Raw genomic sequence first — 18,732 nt, 5'->3', positions numbered from 1 at the left:
GGAATAAAGTTTTATGAATGACTGAGGATGGCTGGATCCCCTGCTGTCAGAGCCATTGGTTTCATGACTGGTTTTCTTCTGCCTGGGAGGTCTGTAGCTGCCTGGGTTAGAAGGGTTGTTTGTGTGGTGAGTGAAACACAGTGACATGGATCCGATGGCTGAATTTTATTCTCATTCCCATTTAGTTTCAAGCCCTCTTCCTGGGAAGCTGTCGCCAACGAGGAGATGTGGCAAGCCAGGTGATGCTCCTTCGCTCCCTTCCGACAGCCGGTGGGCGATGCCAACTCACTGGCATGGAAAAACACACTGAAGCGGGCAGCTTGATGGTGCGCGGCCTTATTGGATATAAATGTGCCAAGCTTTGGAAGGAAAAGGTTGGCAGAATGAGATGAAGGCTGCCTCTGGCAAATCCTTCAGGAGAGTGGTGATTTTGTTCACCAAAAGGTTCTGCTCAAAGTATCTCGAAGGAGCAGAGGGCAGTTTGGACATAGGGTGAGAAAGTACATCATGGAGAGAAATTTGTACCACTGATGACTTAGATGGAGAAGTTGGGGTACTGTCCCATCCAATGAAAGGGCTGTATGACAAGTCGAAGGTGTGTATAACCATGTGATGTGAGCTGGTTACGTTGTGCGGTTACTATATGGAAGTTTTTCTTGGTTTTCTAGGATGAAAACAGCTTTCTTCATATTTGACCTTGCAGAAACTGCCAGAGTGACTGCAGAAATTAAATCACAACTTTACACATTTGCGTACACCGTAAGTCATATCTTTTGGTTATGAATGCTCCCTGCAGTCTCCATACTTTTTTTTTTTTTCACTTTTTGTTTTTAATTTCTGGACTCCATAGAAACGTTGTGTTTCCATATAGGTCCTGAAATCTGCATTCTGCCTTACTCATCCAACCTGGGAATGTAGCAGATCCAAAGAGATTTGTTCAGTGATTTTATCCATTCCTACTTGCCCCCTTGGTCACGGAGGATGCTGAAAGCTAACCAGTCTACACCCTGCTTTTGCTGTAATTATGTTGTCTGTGCTGGGCTCCAAACCCATGCCAAGACACTGCTTGTCCTGAAGTCCCCTCTATGCACTTTTCCCCGCTGTCATTACACAGTCACGCCTCTGAGCCAGCAAGTGGAAAATCCAAGAGTCTTCTCATTGCAGATTAATTCTGCTGCGTTTCACACCAAAGAATAACACCCATAAGCTGGTGTAGGTATCTCTGGAAATACTGGACTGCCCGAGATGCCAGCAGATGCACAAAACGATCAGTGTGTGTCAGCAGAGAGGAGGAGGGTTTCATACCCCAGCAGAGAGTCAACAAATAGTTTCCTTTCAACTCACCCCTTTTGCTGTGATTTTTGCTGCTCTGCAAAGTTCTCGGGTGCGCGCCTGCTGTTGAGTTTATGAATATTCCCATTCAGGTCAACAGACTGCATAAGTCCTGTGTAAGACGTCCTGATCTCTTGAAATACTGAGTAAATGTCTTTCCAGGCACAGCAGGTAAATCTCTTTTATTCCCCCCCCCAGCCTGGTGTAACACCTCTCTTGGGGAAGCACATAATGTGCAATGGGGTTATCACGATCATCTGTAACGTTTCTAAACAAACAGCTGCTGTAGGAAGGGAAACATTTCAGCCCCCCTTGGATTTCTGATTTACGCTATTGCGCAGCACATGGCAAACACAGAGTGAGCTACAGAAATGCTCCGACTCTGGACTTGGACATCTAAATAGCATCTGTTCCTTTACAGGCAGTTTTGAAGCACTGTTGAGGGCTGTTGGTCCCCTTCGTTTAATTAATTTGTCCCCCCCTCTTCTTTTTTTTGTCCCTTTAACAGTCATACAAAGAAATTGTCAACTCTCATCCAAATCACCCGGTGAACTGGCACAAAAACTACGCCATCGCCTGCGAGAGGATGTTGCGTCTCCATCGGGTGGATGTGGATCCCGAAGTGTTGCTTTCTGAAACTGTGAAACATTTCCTTCTGTACACCGAGAAAGCGGAGGATGATCCCCAGCGGGAGGATATTCTGCAGGCTGTGAAGCACCTGAAGAAAGAGCTGCAGGGGCTGAGGAAAATGAAAGAAGATCTGAGGCGGGGAGCTGGGTAGTGCCCAGTCCACCGCCCGCCTGCTGGAGTGCTGAAATTTTTAAGTCTTAAAATCTGAATTAGTCCTCGACAACGTGAGAACTGTTCTAAAAGATGACAGAAATGGCAGCAGAGAAGAAATCAAGCGTGATTGCCTCCACAGGAACATACTGTTGTTTGGTCTTTGATTGCCGTTGCCAAATGAACTGTTTGTATTGTTTTGTGTGTGGGGAAAAAAGCTCATCACTAAATAAAATGCTGGGTTTCAAAAAGGAGAGTTTTCTTTTAAAGGAAACCTGTGAAATCTGTAGTACTATGAAGATCTTTTAATTTTATTTATGAATGTAGCATCCTTTATAGATACAAAAACTGTATTTAGCCTTTAAATGTTTCTTCTGTTACTGAGCCAAGAGGTTTTTTACAGACATTTTTCTTCAGCTGTGCTGTGTCTGTGTGTTTTTATGGTCACAGGGCAGCGTCATTAGGTAGGTTCCATCAGGACAAGTATGTGGGACAGTGCCCTTCACAGGAGTGTGATGGTTTGCTGTTTTGGGTGTCCTCTGTCCCCTGGCTGTGCCTGTGGCCAGGGGTGCTGCAGGCACGATGTGCTCCTCGCGTGGGATGGTGGGTAGGGACCAGCCCAGCTCTTTCTGCCTCCCTTGCTTTGCAGGGATGGTTATTTTCATTACGCTGGGATTTTATGTTGGGATAGACTTTATTGCTCTGCGTTTCCAATAGTGAGCGACCAACTTGTGTTTTCCCTTGCAGAGCACCGTGACTGTAGGCAGCAGTGTGGCATCTCCTGCGCTGCCTCCACCTGGGGTAGAGGGACCGCAGTGCTGAGACCCTGCACCGGAGATATGAGAGCAGCTCCCCGGGACCATGCTCTCCCTGGCCTCTTTGTGTGAGCCCCTAACGCTCGTCTACTCTGCCACATCCTCGCAGGTACTGGGGTTGCCAGAACTGCAATGTTAGAGATGTCAGGAGCTTTAACCAAAAGAATAGCGCATGAATCCACCCTGCTACCCCTGAAAAAGACATAAAATAGCATCTTTTTTCAAAATGTCAGTTAGCATCTACTTCAAATGCTTAAAACAGACCCAAAACTCTGGTATTGTTACTGGAAAGTTGTGTTCATCCTAATTTTCATACTTTGTTCTGTGGTTCTGTGAGATCTCAGCCCAGTGTTTTATAGAAGTCAAATTGCTGCCAGGCCAGGACTTTGTTTGGACTAGTAGAATTTACAGAGGAGAAACATCTTTCGTAAAGATGGTGTTATCAAGTGGCATCTCTGGAAGCTTCCTAGAGGCTTGGAGGAGCAGACCAGATGCGCGCAGGAGCGAGGGGTGTTGCATGTGGATGCCGTGCTGGTCTGTGGTTTGAGGTGCATGTAGGCGCAGATTTAGGCTCGCGTGGTTACTAATCCTAATAGATCCTTTTGAAAGTAGACTATTGTTGTTGTCTCTAAGTGCTGATTTTCCTAGATTGACTTTCATTGAATGCTGTCTGTATAAAAATCAAGCTGCCATCTAGGAATCTCTAACTTCAGTTGCAGAATAACATCCTTTATTTTTCTCCCTCTCATTCTGATTTATTTTCATAGTATGATTTCCATCACAATTCCCCCCATTGCTTCTATAAATGCTTCCTGTACAAACAGCAGATGAGAAATGAGCAATAAAAAGAAAGAAAACTACAGTTTCTGGGTTACAAAGCCACAAAGCGGGGGGGGGGAGAAGGAAGAGGAGCGGTTCAGGGGTGTCATTTTAACTCTTTGTGTTGTAATTGACTACATTTCAGGTCGACCGTGCCTCACTTAAATCTCTTCCTTTTTCTCAATCCCTGCAGAAGTGTTTGTACAGAGCGGGGGAATATCATACATTCCTCCGTGCAGCTTTCTCAGGGCCGGCTTTCTTCTCCCTTCTCAAAATCAGTCCTTCAGCCTAGCAGAAAAGCTCAGGAATCCAATTTTTGAATGCTTTTGTTACCTGCATTATTGAAAATCCATTCAAGCAAATATACTGAGCTGAGGGTTTTCTTTATCTTTATTAGATGCCCCTCCTTAGCTGCATAGTCTTGAAATAATTGGAAGCTTTTGTGGATTCCACTATCTACTCAGGAGAAAAGAGGGGCTGGACAAAGGTATCCCAGCCTGCAGCCCGCACCGAGTAACGTATCGTCATGGATTGTAATAAGCAGCGATGCAAACTGCAAGGAGAACTTTCCCACCGGCAAAAGCATTCCCAGGTGTGAAGAGCAGTGAAAACGTGATGCTTTTTTAGGGAGCAAAGCAGAAACTGGTTGCAACTGTGCCATTCACGCACGCCGTGCCCATATGAATCCTGTGCTATGGGTGTCCGTGCTGGTGTTCGGCTCCAAGATATCATCAACAACCGATTGCGAAGGGGACAATATTTAACAGAGACAGAAGATACAAAATTCCTCCCCCTGAATCTGTTCAAATGAGATTTGCTGGTGCTTGTAGACGAAGCAGTTGCGTGGATGTTTCCGAGTCTGTTCGCTAAAAGCCTGTGCTGAGGGATGCTGGCAGAAGTTTTAATTTTTATCAGCTCCTCTTAGGTGGCACCCTTAAGTTTATCAAACAAGCAAAGCTGATTTGCTCTTCGTTAGTCTCAGTTGCATGAATCGGTTGCCAAGTAAACAGGATTTTGCATTTTCCTAATTACTTTCATATTTGTGTTTTACCTCTATTTGTTCTCTTGCAAAACTGGTCCTAATAATTAGTCAGGCTCCTGCTGCCTAGACCTTAAAAAAAAGAAATAAAGGGGGGTTTGGGGGTGTGTGTGGAAAAAGGCTTCTGAGGGTTTTTTCTCCCTTATAAATTCATTTTTGTTACAAGCATCTTTTATACATATTACTAAAGGGAGCGCACTAAGAAATGCAAATAATAGTTCTTTATTTTATTATGACAGTTAATTAATAGCAACCTGTTTTAATGAATAAAGTCACTCAGAGTCCTTCAGCACTTCCTAAGTAGAGGCCAGAATCTGTAGGGATTCTTTTTTCCCCCCCATTGTATAGCTCCGAGACTCCACGCACTATATAGGGCCTGTATAGAAATGCTCACTAATGAAGAGGGAGGGCGAGGAACTTGTCTGCATTCAAAGATCACTGGTGAGTCATTCAGCGAGAAAAGGCCCCTTGCTAGGAATAGTCACAGTTCCGCGGCATTGTGCTAGCAAAAGGGTTTGATCAAAGGTCTCCTGCCGAGCTTGCATGGTTTCCTTTCATACGACGACCATAATTAAAACCACTAATTCTCTTTTAAAATGCTGCAGGATGCCATGTAGGCATCTGTCTGGAGTGTCCTTTGTGCTGTCGGGAGCTGTTAAGGACCAGCGCCGAGGGCTTTTCAGCGACATGCCAGTCAGGAAGGTGATTCGACATAAGGGTGCCTCTGAAGGCTTGACAGGGCCTTGACTACACAATTCCAGCTGAATTTGCCCCTTGTCAGCTGCCAGTAAATAAATCTCAAAGAGGGGAGGGGGGAAAAGCTGAAGTTTCATTACCTGATCCCTGGGGCTTTGTTGGTTTTGGCATTGCCCAGGGGGAAGCCCTCGCCCCTCGGGGCCGGGGAGCTGGAGATGGCCATTGGAGACCCCGGCACCCGGGCCGTTTGAAGACCGTCAATACTTGTAACAGTTCAGCTGTTAGGAAGACAAATAAATGGAAGAGCCCATTAATCCCTTTTGGGTACTCAGTGCCTTTTGCCCTTTTATCGCAGCCTTATTAGGTTCCTACTCATCTTGAACCAGGAGGGATGAATTGAAGTTGTTGAGCGCTAATTGGCAAAGACTTTTCATCGCGGGCCAAGAACTTTCACTGACTTGAAAGTAACTTCACCATGGGGAGGATCAGTGAATTCTTGCCTCACCATTAAAACAAAACCCCCAAATCCCGTTGGGATTCAATGCAGAGTTTAAAAAAAAAAATTTAAAAAAAGGAAACTGCTAAATTGTTGGGCTTGTCCTTCGTGAGGATGTTGGCAACTTAGATTTGCTCTGTAAAAGAGAGTCATGGATCCAGACGCCGCACAGGGCGATCCATCCTGAAACGCAGTTGATGTCCACGTGTCTTACATGTGTACGTGTGCGTTACCAAAACCTGCTCGTGGGCCAGGCTTCCTGCAAGCAGCTGGGAGATGATCTGTAAGGTGGTACCATCATTCTTGACAGTTTGCAACTGCTTGAAGGCCGAGCAGAGCAGTGCTGAGGTCTGCGTATGCCCAGGGATGATTCTGGCTGCCCTCAAGTCATCCCTGGGTTTGGTGACGGGATTTATGGATGGGAGATATTTCAGTGTGGAGGCACTTGGATGTTCTCATGTGAATTGTTTTTTAATGTCGATTTTGGTAAACACTGCATTAATTTGAACATACCTATTGCCCTGTCACCCCACGTCCCCCATTGCATATTTTAAATAGAGAATAAAACTTTTGCCAAGTTGTGAATATGTGATAAGTGACAACATTGTGGGCCAACTCAGCCTGGAAGACATCAAGCTGGGGATTTTAGAGCACAAATTCCTGTTGATGTATTCCCCAGCCTCTGCATTTGGGGGACTCATGAAACAAGGTGCCCACGTTAAGGATGACATCTTGCACTGGGATGCCAATGTGTGTACCCTGGCGAAGCCCACCCATGCCAGAGCCAGATCCACCTTTCCGTGGAGCTTGGCATGGTGCTACATGAGCAAACAGGCGGCTAAAGCTCCTGTACTGCTTGTGGTAGGGAATGAAGACATCATTTTCAGTGGCCTCTGAAAGGCTGTTTGGTTTGGATCTGCCCGACAAAGCTGGAGCGAGCTCTCGTGGCATTGCCCCTGCCAGGTGGCTGCAAGACACTGCCCGGCTCCGTGGCCACGAGGGACCACGCAGCGAGGATGGAGGGTGCTGGTGGCACCATGCCTTCCACGCGTGTCCCTCCAATGGGAGCGTTTGAGTGCTCTTGGGTATTTTGGAGTCGTAACACATCACTGCCGGTTAGATACAGCAGCAGGTTGATGAACTTTGGGGAAAAAGCGCATAAGAGGAGGATGGTTTTGGATAGATTTGGGGGCCTTTTTTGTCAGGGCCTTTGATTTAGCCGTAAGGCCACTTTAAAAAAATGTCACCTGAAGAACTCTGCTGCTCATAAAGCCTCCCCAGCAAGGACCTGCTGCCTGTTTCAGGCCAGAAGGACTTGTGTGCCCAAATCATTGCTATTTTTTTTCCTAAAATTTGTTATTTCTCCCTTGCTGCCTCTTGACACTCCTGTTATATTCAAACTTGACATTTCAATAAAGGCTTGTTCAAAACAGAGAGGAAACAAGGCATGAGTATAAATTGGAATAACTTTATTCAGATGAGCGGAGCTGGGGGAACTCGTGCCAGAGGAGGGCTGGTTGGAGATGGTGGGCTGTGATTGACAGCCTCCATCCATCCAGCGATCCTTCATAGCCACCTTCTAACAACTCTGAGATTTTTTGCCTTTTGTCGGGTTGGACAAACCCAACACAAGCATACTGGTTGTCAGTGAATTTTATCAGTAAATCCTTGTTGGTCAAACTACAGCAAACATGGGTTTGCTGGTGAGTGAGGAAGAGACATAATGGCCTTGAGGAAGATGAAGGTCAGCCTGGATACTTGAGGTGCACGAGTGTTGTCATTGCTGGTTAAAAAATGAGGGGGATAAGGTAGTTCTCAAGAGAAGTTTTCTGTAAGTGTTTATTTTCTGCCAACATTTGGGACAGAAAAAGTAAGAATTTGCTACTTGCAAGCTGTGGTTTGGCACTGAGAAAGCTGGGTTTCTTCTAAAAGTCCACAATAGTAATTTTGATCCTTAAACTTAATTGATCTAACTCCATTAGACCATGCCAGTCTTGCATTTGATTGAAGACTGAAGTTTGGTTTTCTAGAAGGTAAGAGTGAACCATGAATAATTCTGACTGTAGAGGAGAATTTTTTTCTCTTGTGGGGCCCAGGAGGGAGGTCGGAGCCTGCTTTGGCACGGTGTGCCACACTGCCCCAAAGTGCTAAGGTATTTTTGGCACAACTTATGCTGATATTTGGTCAATACACCCTACTCATCCATCAAACCGACTCTCCTCCAAACCTACTGAGCCCTGTTTTCCATCATGTAAAAATTAGAGTCAATGACATGAGGCGGATCCAGCCTCTTCAGTTGTTATTTTATTTAGGACTGTTTGGGTAATTGTCACCTTCAAATAAGCTTGATTACAGAAAACATGGGAAACATAAGAAATGTGGGCAATATGGGCCAGGCATTTTGTCCTGTATTTCTGAAGGCAGTGTCCTATCCATGTGCCCCAGCACACGGGTGACCTCGAATATCATTGAAAATATTGGGTTTTATTGTGGCTTTAAATTCAGTGACATCATTTATAACATTTTAATTCTTGTTGTTCTCCCTGTTGTTAAAAGCAACTAGTTTTAAGAAACCCCAGTGACCCCTAAATACCCTTTTTTCTCTCAACCAGGATCTAGCTTTTTACCGTTTCCTTAATGTTTGCAGCTAGAAATACAGCTTAAGTGGCATTATGCTAAGTAATTATTCTTACAGGATGTGAAATGAAACAAATTTTGCACAGCATGAAATTATTCCTGCCACGTATGGCGTTCGGTGGCAGATTTTTCATTTGGACCGTAAACAAGGCTCGGTGGCAACGAAACAACACGGAGCGGAGGAGGGGGGGAGCGGGGAGGAAAACACTACCAAAGGTAAGTCCTTGTAGCAAAAATATTTTTGGCTGGATCAAATATTAAACCTGCTACTACAAATTTCACGCTTTGCATTCCTAAAGCAGATGCCAAGTGATGATGCCAAAAATTAATTAGAAATAATATTGCTTGCCTTGTGTGCTCTATCCAGCAGAGGGCACAACGGATAAATGATGTGTGCGTTGCCGAATTCGCCGCCGCTGATAAGGCCGTTTGTAATTATTTCTGTAAAAATATGTAGCAACATGCTTGTGTGCTTATTTACATTTGGGGATGTGGTCTGGAATGGAGGGTTTAGATTTATAACTATTCCCCTCCCTCCCCCCCGCCATACATAGGAGACTTTCATGTTTTGCCTGCTTTATGTTTTGTTAAATTGCTGGGTTTGCTTGATAAAGTACGGTGAACTGGTTCAGTGTTTGGATGTTATCTTGAATTAAAAATTCAAACCTCGACTGCTAATAGGGAGGTGATGCATCTTAGTATTGTGTTCTTCCAGCAGTATTTTTGCACGGCTTTCTGTGGGCAAATAAAAATGTTGTTTCAGAGTGGAAAAAAAAAATAAGGTTGAAAGTAATTATAAGGAGGGGAATATTGTCCCTTTTATTTATGGAGAATTGTGAGATGCTTATATATAACTAAATATTAACTGGGAAGAGAAAGTTTCCCAGTAGTTTCACATACTATAGCATAAACTATCTGTGATTGCATTAGGCAGGAGAGAGATGGGGAAAAGATCTAAGAGAAGTCTAAACCAACAAAAATTTTAAAATACCCGCTATTATTTGCATTCAGTGAACTCTGCAATTAGCAAAACACGCTAGGACGCTCGTGTGCAGCATTGCTTTCAGTCGTGCAAAATGGGTAGATATTCTTCTTCACTACAGTCCTTCTGTATTCAGCAAATGCATCAACCGGGAGAAGCATAACCCATAAATCATCTGTCTGATTGAGGAAGAATTTTTTTCATAAATGATACAGATCGGAAAAACTGTTAACATGTGCTTCCCATCCAAACCTTGTTCGAAAAGCCCAAAACATCAAATTATTCCCACTGCTTCCAGCCCCCTTTGCACAAGTACGGATGAAGTAGGCAGGAAGGGGAGGGAAACGTGTGCTAGAACAAGTGCAGCAGCGCAGTCTTTCTCAAACGACTGAAAAATATAGTTCACACTGCTTCCTTCTAGTTTCACAACATATAAATAGATGCTGCCTTGGAACAAGTCAACATTGGATGCAAACAACCTCAGAGCTCAACATATGCAAGGAAAAAAAAAAAGTCTGTTTCATGTTCTAGTCTCTCCCTATCTTGTTTCAGGGTTATTGTTTAAATCAACACTTTCCAACTGTGTAGATTTTAGCTGGAGGTTTTTTTGCTTGCTTGTTTGTTTTGGAGAGGAGGGGGTTGTAATTTCCCAACGTATGGGAGATAAATGAGATGTTTAAAGCGCCTCAGTGGAGTGGCATAAAAGCTGGGAAATCAGAGAGATTGTAAATCTATGTTTGTTTTAGAAATAAAATAAAATAAATCAAGCAAGAGCAGGTTAGAGCCGCTAATACTGAGCTGATTAAGAGCAGCAGTTACATAAAAAGCAGCTAGAGTCCATATTGTAAGTAAGTATTATTGCAGCCATGAGAAATGCAGCTCCAAAGCTTTTAAGGGCTGGTATGGCACTTTTTTTTTTTTTTTTTTTTGTGAATTAAGTGCTGATGAAAGGTATGGGATTGACAGATTTGCAAACTCAGTGCTGCTGTTTAATCATATAACCCGTGGTTGTGCCTACAAGACTGGCAGGAGCAAGTTGTCCTGGAGCTCTGTTGCCTCTGGTTTTGAGGGACAGAGATCACGAGTCCCCCAATCCAGGCAGGAGTCTGAGATGTACTTGGAGATCTCTACAAGGAGAAAACAGCCAAGAACTCTTGCAATCCCAAGTCGTTGTTGGGTTGGCAGGGTTATCCCTCAGACCCCAAATGCCTTCCACACCTTCTGCTAAGCTTGAGACTGGCAAGAAGTGGAAACCCACAGCTCTAGCGCGGCAGGACAGCAATGGGTGCTGCTGTTCTGTTGTGACCGACCCGAGAACCCCAAAATTGGAGGCGCAGGGTCCAAGGAGGAGGGAGGGCTGCTCTTGCCTTTCCCTCTGGTGGAGTTTCATCCAATAGGTTGGAAATTTGCAGCAGTGCCTTCCCTGTAAGCCCTCTGGCAGGTAATTCCTTTTCCCCTTAGAGGAGGTAAGAGCCATGGAGATTGACTGAACCCATTACAACCAGGTTTTGTGTCCTCTTCTGTTGGTAGGAAGAGGCTGTTTGCCCTCCATGGGTTCATGGCACCGGGGCCCTTGCTGCACCAAAGCACTCAGTAGCCTGTCCATATCCTCCGTCAGAGACCTTCCGTCTGCAGCTCTTCCTCCAGCATTAGCCAAGCTGAATGTCCTGATGTCCGGGGCTGTCCATCTCCCACTGCCGTATCCAGGTCAGGTTAATAGTACTGGGTATTTCTACCATTTACATGGCAATGATGAGGAGGAATTCCTACTAGGAAATATGGCAATCATTGATTTTGGAGGGTAGTCAGTTTAGATTAGAAAAGGCCATCTTTTCTGTTGTTGAAATATTTCCTCGTGATGCTCCGTTCATCCAGCAGTGGAATGGTTTGCCTCATTTGGAGGATTATTTGAGCTTTTCGGCTTCACAGCCTTCTTCCTTATAGGCCCATTTTAAAATGGAAACTGTCCGTGTTCAAAATGAGAAGTCATGTGTTTTGTTAAAAAAAACCCCACCCCTAGTGGGTGGCTTTCAGGCCTAAATTCTGAAAATATAAAATCATCATAATTACATTTTTTTTTTACATTTCTGATGCATTTCTTGTGGCTGAGATGTCCTGAAATCAACCTGAATACAGCAACGGTTTTAGTGTCCTAGGACTATTTTTGATTTAGCTGGTGGCCATGCAAAATGTCTTACATACCTTTACCTATCACTGCAAAAAAGATTTGAGGTCCTTGTTGAGGCAGGAAGCTATATCTCCCAGCCCTTATGGCTAGAGCAGAGAAATACAAAAATATAAGAATACAAATGAGTTTACTTGCTTTACGGTCTTCTCCAGGGTCACAAGCATCGTGCTGGGAAATGGTGGAGAGGATGAGGATTTTGCTAACACAGCTTGTCTCTGCTGGCCCACGCTTCCCCAAACTGCTGGGACCCCCCATGTCACTGCTCTCTCACTCCTACCCTGGCCCTGAGGTACAGGATGGAAACCCTTCCATGGTTTCCAGTCATGTCCAGCTCTGGTTGGAAGGTGGCTCTAGAAGGTCAGCACATCCCTGCAACAGTAACTTCACATCTCTGCAGGTTTCCCTTGAATTTCCTGCAGTTGCATCTGTTTCCTCAGCTTTCCTGATGTCTCATGGAAAATGGGACATATCCTGACCTGCCAACTGGGTCTACAGGTTGGGAGCAGCGGCATATGAAGGCACCTCTCCAAATCCCCCCTTGCGGGATCCCCTTTGCAGCTCAGCCTTCTTTCTCCCCAGCAGCCCAGGGGAGCCTGTCCTGGAAGAGGCCCAGCCTGCATCCAGCCGGCATAGCGCGGGGTGATTCATCCCATCCCAATGCAGCGATACCAGGGAGATCGGGGGGATCGCGTGGCCGGGGGTCCCCTTCTCTCGGTCAGCACTGGAGGGAGCCCAGGTTCCCAGCTCAGGCGCGGGCCTCTGCAGTGTAGGAAATCCCACACAAGGTGGCAAACCCTTCTGCAGCTGCAATTTGCATTTTCTGACCACAAGCAAATAACACTGTTTAGGTCTCTTGGCACACAAGGTTGTGAAAAACCAGGCCTTATAGAGGCATGTGTATAAGCTAAATACTGAAATATGACTGAAACAACATTTTAGAGCTCAGGCCTCCTGGTATATCCCACTCAAAGCAAACGTGCGCATCAATTGGCAGCTGCCTGGAAGAAAAGATATGAATAGAGACAGCAGGAATAAGTTGCAATGGACCAACTGAGCTGTTTTTAAGCAGAGAAAATAAGTGCAATTGCTGATTTCTTTAGCCTTATTCTCAACTGTTCTGTGCCATGGCAAGGCCTTGTACTAACTTTGCATGGGCTTAGCTGCTACACAAGGCAAAAAACCAGAATCTTCCTGTTATTTTGTTTTAGTGGCACCAAAAAAATACCTTCTCCTGTGCAAGATGGTGCCCAAGAGTAGATGAAAGAGGAGGGGGCCTGCCCTGAGCACTGCGACAAGTGGCCGGAGCAGAGGTGGAGCAGGAGGGAGTGATGCACAGAGAATCCAGGGAGGGGAAGTCTTAGCTAATGCACAAGAAAGGAAAGCCATCTGCGGTCAGCAATGAGGCAAAGGCAGTTTGCGTGAGTCCCTGCTGTCCCACACAACTGCCTCCCGGTCGCTCTGAGGAAGGCTTGGTGTGCTGAGAGCTGCCCAGGGCTATGGTGGAGCTGTGTGCTGAGCAGGCAGCCACACGGCCCAGCTCTGAATACCTGGGAGAAGTGAGTGACATGTCCTGGTTCATCCTGGAGGCGGAGAAACAGAGAAGCAAGCCAGGGGTTGGTGGGTAAATGCTTCTCTGGTGTCCCCCAGAGCTCAGGTTTCACCAGGTGACAGGAAACATTTTCCAAAATCACATGTTGCTTTCCGTTGAGGCACGTTCAAGCTGTGTCAGGGGAGGTTTAGATTGGATATTAGGAAAAAATTCTTTACTGTAAGAGTGGTCCGGCATTGGAACAGGCTGCCCAGAGAGGTGGGGAGTCACCATCCCTGGGGGTATTTGAAAGATGTGTAGATGCGGTACTTCAGGGCATGGTTTAGGAGACATGGGGGTGTTGGGCTGACGGTTGGACTTGACGATCCTAGAGGTCTTTTCCAACTTTAACGATTCTATGATTCCTTGATTCTGTGTTGCTGTAGCATTAGCATGGAGGAAATTCATCAGCTATCCCTGCAGATGGGAAGGGATGTCCAAGGATGCAGGAGTGGAGCAGAGTTTTGTGCCTGTGAGTGGTACCCATGCAGTGGTGGCACCCATGGGTGACAAAAGGCGTGCAAGGATAAGCTGCACCAGGACCCATGCTGGGAGGAATGCCTTTGCCTTTGTGCAGAAGGGCATCCTTGCCTGCCCATACAGCAAGCTCCTGCGGCTGGTCTGACTCACTGTGGGCAGTGCCTCATCGTGAGAGTCTCCCCAGCCTCTTTGGTGTTTGTACGTCCTTGAGTTGACATCCCCACAGATGTCAGAAATGACATGGAACTAACACATAGAGGGGATGGTCTTAAATGCAAAAGCTCTGATCAAGGCATCTCTAAAGCACTAATTGCTGGAAGCTGAGGGACGTGGCTGGGGAAGATTGCTCTGTGCTTCTTCCCTCACCTCATTTCTGAAGTGTGGCTGGTGTTGGAGGCGGGACAACACGCTGGCTGGACCCAAGACCCGACCCCGTACAGACCTGACCCTGTTCTTACAGCCAGTGTTACCTTTTTTTTGGTCTAGGCTTCAGGGTCAATGATTCCCTGTGGGTCTGCCTGTCCTTTGTTGTTTGACCTGTGGCAGAGGAGAAAGGTTGTGTCTCCCACAAGGGGCAACCATCACATCCCTTTTCCCTTCAATTTCAAATGGCACTGGGCCAGATTGGAAGAGCCACAAGTGCATCCATGTCTCTCAAACCTTTTTGGCCAAGTCTGAGCCAACTCGGCCGTATGCACTGGAAACCCTGGAGCCAGGGGACACCTATTATCCTTACTTTGACAACACCAACACTCCATGAGATGAGAAGAAGGGTTCGAAATGGGCAGAAAGCATGCACCAGCACTGCACACTGTTCTTCTGCTCCTGTCTATAAGTCCCTGACATATAATCTTAGTCCTGATTTGGTCTCCACCTCATCTGGCTTGTGTAAGCTGCTTCCCGTGACCTTTCTTCAGCAAAGGGAAGAAGGGGGAGGGATGGGGGGCATGTTAATAGAGCCAGACCCTCCTGCCAGCGGGCAGAGGGTGCTCTTGCCTAGCATATCCCGCTCCCTCCGGATAGCTGAGGCTGTTCCCCTATAAACCAGCCCTTCCCACACGCTTGGGCCCAGGGATGCCCGAGCATCCCTGCTGGCCCAGCACGCTGGCGACAGATCTGCTTCATTAATATTCCTGCTCTGGTGGGTGGGTGGAGGGAGCACCGCATCTAACCTACTTTATTCAAATAAAAAATGTGTGTGGTGGAGTGAGAGGGAGATACAGGCTCTGCCATAATTCCAGATTTAATTGGAAATTTAGTAAATCTGCTAAAATATTTAGTGGTTTCAATTTTTTCCCCTCTTCTGTAAGAAACAAAGGATCCTGGTTTATCATGTGTCTTTCAACAACTTTAATTTCATTTGTAGATTAAGGATGGAAGTAGCATTTCCACTCGATTGCATACTGGGCATTAAGAAGACAAAAACCTTCATTGTTTGCCTGAAGTCGGAGGGGTTTTTTGCAGACATTAAGCTGTAGGTGGCATTCTTTATACCTGACATCAGGACGCTTTTGTCAGACGTTCAGTTGACAGGATTTTCTGCTGACCCCGTCGGAGGTGTGTGAAGCAGCAAAAACAACCAATCCATTTCTGCAAGGCGATGAGGACCCAGGTAGAAGTGGGACAGTCTCATCCCAACCCACCGGGCAGTGGCTGCTCACAAAATCGGTCATTCACAGGTTTTCTTGAGAGCATGTGAGGAATTAAAGAGCAAAGGTTTGGTGGCCTTTCCCATAACGTAGTCAACAGCAACCCTTATCCAAGAAGTGGTTGATGGGACAGGCTTTTACCCATTAATATCTCATGAGTTTTTGGATGCCAAAGGGTTTCACGCTCACTGCTGCCTCCTTTGTTGGTGGTGTTGGGGCCGGAGGTGAGGCTGGAGGGTGGATCCTGGGAGCAGACCCTGGATGGGGCAGCCCTAGAGAGCCACTGGGCTGTGGTTAAAGCCAGCATCAGGCCAATTTCAGTGTGATGCTTTGTACCCATGTGGGACAGGGATTGACTATGCAGATAACAGAAGTTGCACCTCCATGTATTATGATACAGATAAGCTCCTGTTTTGGCCTTAAATGTCCATCTTGGCTTTAAAAGTCCACCATGCGTGGAAGCAGTCTTCCACCTAACAGCCAGAGGAGTTTTTTGGGCTCCCTTGCAAGTTTTTCTGTTTTTTTTTTTTCCCCAGCACTGGCCAAATTGCTCCTGTGAAAGTTAGTTGGAGTTTGGCCCTTGGCTCAGATCGGAGCAGGGCTGGACAGGGTGCCTGTGCGAATCCTATCTCCTCAGTTTTATTACTATTTTTAAAAATAATACTTTGTTTATATTTTCTCTAAGAAACTCAGCCCAGCCTCTTTTGAAGCCATCTTTCTGTAATTCTCTTAACTACTGTAATGCAAACTCACCACAAAAGCTTCTTGAGAAATCAAGGCTTTTGTGAACACCAGGCGAAAGGAAGAAAATTGTCGCCTAACCTTTCAGCCATCCTCATTTTCAGGAGAGCAAAGGACAATCTCTGGAAGCACAGGGATTTTTATCTGTGGCAGTTAAATCAGATTTATTAACATGCCACGTTATGAAGGTGGGAAGTAACATTTGTTTTCCTGGGTCTTTAGGGAATTTATCCTGCCATCATTAAACAGGATTTTAAACCACCATTTAATGTTTTGTTATTTTTCTAGGGTGTTTTTTTAGCATCCAGTGTTAATCCTGCAATTGGAAACCACAGTGGATAAAAGTACTGTGTAACTTGCTTCCAGAACAAATAAGGTACAGCAGCTAATTTTAGTTTTAGGTTTCAAGGAGGGGGAGAGGAAGGGGGTAAGGCAGCACCTTCCCTTTATACTGCGAGACAGCCTTCAAGTGCGAAAGCAAAAATTCCCAAGCTGAGATCTAGTGAATGTAGAAAAGGTTCATTTTCAAAATTGCAACAGCCTGTACTTAGGTGATATTAGAAGACACCATGACAGTAAAGTAGTTTTATGCATAGCGGCTTAGCTAACATTTTGAGAACTAGTTTAGTAAAGCTATCAGGTTTAAAAATACCAAGCCACAAAGTTTTAATGAAACTATGCTTGGATCAAAGTACCATAAAGAGCATCCAAGAACTGCTTAAAAGATCCTTGAGTGGAAATTAGAATGGATCTTCAGGATTTATTCTGTAAAGCCTGTCTATTTTGACCTTTTTTCAGTCTCATATTAAGGCTGCTGAAAGTGTGTTTTGTTTGGCTAATGCTTGGGACTTGCTGTAGCTATTAGGTCTGTTAAACTGAGGCTGCCACCGAAGTTTTAGTATGCATTAATTGACTGATAAGGACTTGGGAATCAAATGGCTGAAGGAAAGGGCTATCACAGATTTTTTTCCTTTGCTTTATTTCTCTTTGCATTTCATTTACATCCCGAGCCCTATTGGTGATCCAGATTTGAATAAAGCCACAGCTTAAGCAGCGATTAGATCTCAATAGCTTGGATTTTCAATGAAATTGTGGCATCGTTTTTTACCATGCGTATTTAGTAAGAGGTGTGAAAGTTGACACCTGGTGCAACTTTATCTTTTAAAACACTGCTTCATTTTATGCATATACGTACACACGTGCACAAAACATTTGCAGACGCGCATAGATATATGTATATATAAAATCCTCCTGAAATTAGGGTATTACCTGATAGGCCTTTGACTCTGTCAATGTCAGGGGTTAGTGGGAAACAAAGATGAGGCTAAGCAAAGCTTTGCAAGAATTGAAAGAGATAAGAAGACCTCCCCCTTCTTCAGGTTAATTTTTTAAGCATGTCATCCAAATGTTCAAAGCAATGATGCTGTAAACGCTATTAGAAGAAGAAAGCCATCAAGAATATATAATGCAGTAAGGGTTTTTTCATTCTGATGTTATTATCATTACTGTTATTATTATTATTTGGAAGCAATATGTTTAAAGTTCACCTGCTAATCCTTAAGCTGTTGATATGACAATGTCAAAAATGATGGGATTTGGTGATTCTCATTATTGTTATGTATTGTTCTTCTCTAGAGTTCCATATTAATATTTATAAAGGCCAGAAGTAGTCTTTTTATAGACATGAGAGCTCCCAAACTCCATTTTTATATTCTTTTTAACAAATAAACATCATATCCAATATAGATGATTACATTTTGGAACTAAAATTATTTCCCAGGCAAGGCACTTGATGCTGATTGCCCTTTTTTTCAGCTTATTTTCCTGTGAGCAAGATGACAACCTGTAGATGTGATCTTTCCTCACCACCATTCACAGCAATCCTTGTTCATATTCAAATAAATACTGATTGCAATGAGTGTGATCAAACTGCCCCGAGTGCTGAAATGGGTTTGAAATTCCTCCAAAGCTACTTCAAGCAGCGGTGAAATAAAACCAATGGTTAAGAAGGAATTTGGTGATTCTCAGTCACTTCCTGCATTTCTAGGGGACCTGGTTTTCTCCTGTGTGAATTGTCCCACAGGTGAAGCCCGGAGGACCAGCTCCCTCCTGCTCGGTAGTTTGGCTAATTGACCATTAGCACATTGGTCACAGAGGAGGAAGGTGCTTAGGATGGCCTTCTGGGTCTTGGAAAGCCCATCCTGATTTCTAGACTCTACCCCAAATTCTTCTCCAACCTTGGGAACTCATTTAGGGGGCTCAAGGTGTTCACCAGGGGACTAATCATCCTATGACTGTTGTTAATCAAAGGACAGTGAGGAATGGGATCATCTGGTAGGAGAGTCATGGGTCCTGATGGCAGGTTTCCACCTTGAGTCCCCTATCCCAGGGCACCTTGCTCCTGCGATGCCCAAGGGTGCACAGCACTGCTCTGCCTGCCCATGCGCTGCCCCAGCTACAGCCAGTGCTGAGCAGTGCCACGGGGTGGCT

At 45.2% G+C, this 18,732-nt stretch overlaps 1 protein-coding gene across 2 annotated transcripts in view; it reads left to right on the top strand.

Moving 5' to 3' along the window:
• TMEM260 (transmembrane protein 260) overlaps positions 1–2,518 on the top strand; it is a 36,300-nt gene extending 33,782 nt beyond the window's left edge. The window contains exons 14-17 of one of the 2 annotated variants that reach the window (XM_064461059.1): positions 186–239; positions 669–759; positions 1,425–1,503; positions 1,841–1,927. In XM_064461059.1, the coding sequence (XP_064317129.1) occupies positions 186–239; positions 669–759; positions 1,425–1,478 (199 nt within the window). In that variant the 3' untranslated portion in view covers positions 1,479–1,503; positions 1,841–1,927. Of the gene's footprint in view, positions 1–185; positions 240–668; positions 760–1,424; positions 1,504–1,840 lie in introns of both variants that reach the window. The other variant, XM_064461058.1, reaches the window with a different exon arrangement.
• Positions 2,519–18,732: the final 16,214 nt, after the last annotated feature.

Source organism: Phalacrocorax carbo, chromosome 9 (assembly GCF_963921805.1).
Source record: "Phalacrocorax carbo chromosome 9, bPhaCar2.1, whole genome shotgun sequence".
Taxonomy (NCBI): domain Eukaryota; kingdom Metazoa; phylum Chordata; class Aves; order Suliformes; family Phalacrocoracidae; genus Phalacrocorax; species Phalacrocorax carbo.
Note: the sequence above shows the minus strand (reverse complement) of the source record. Positions and strands in the feature narration are given on the sequence as shown.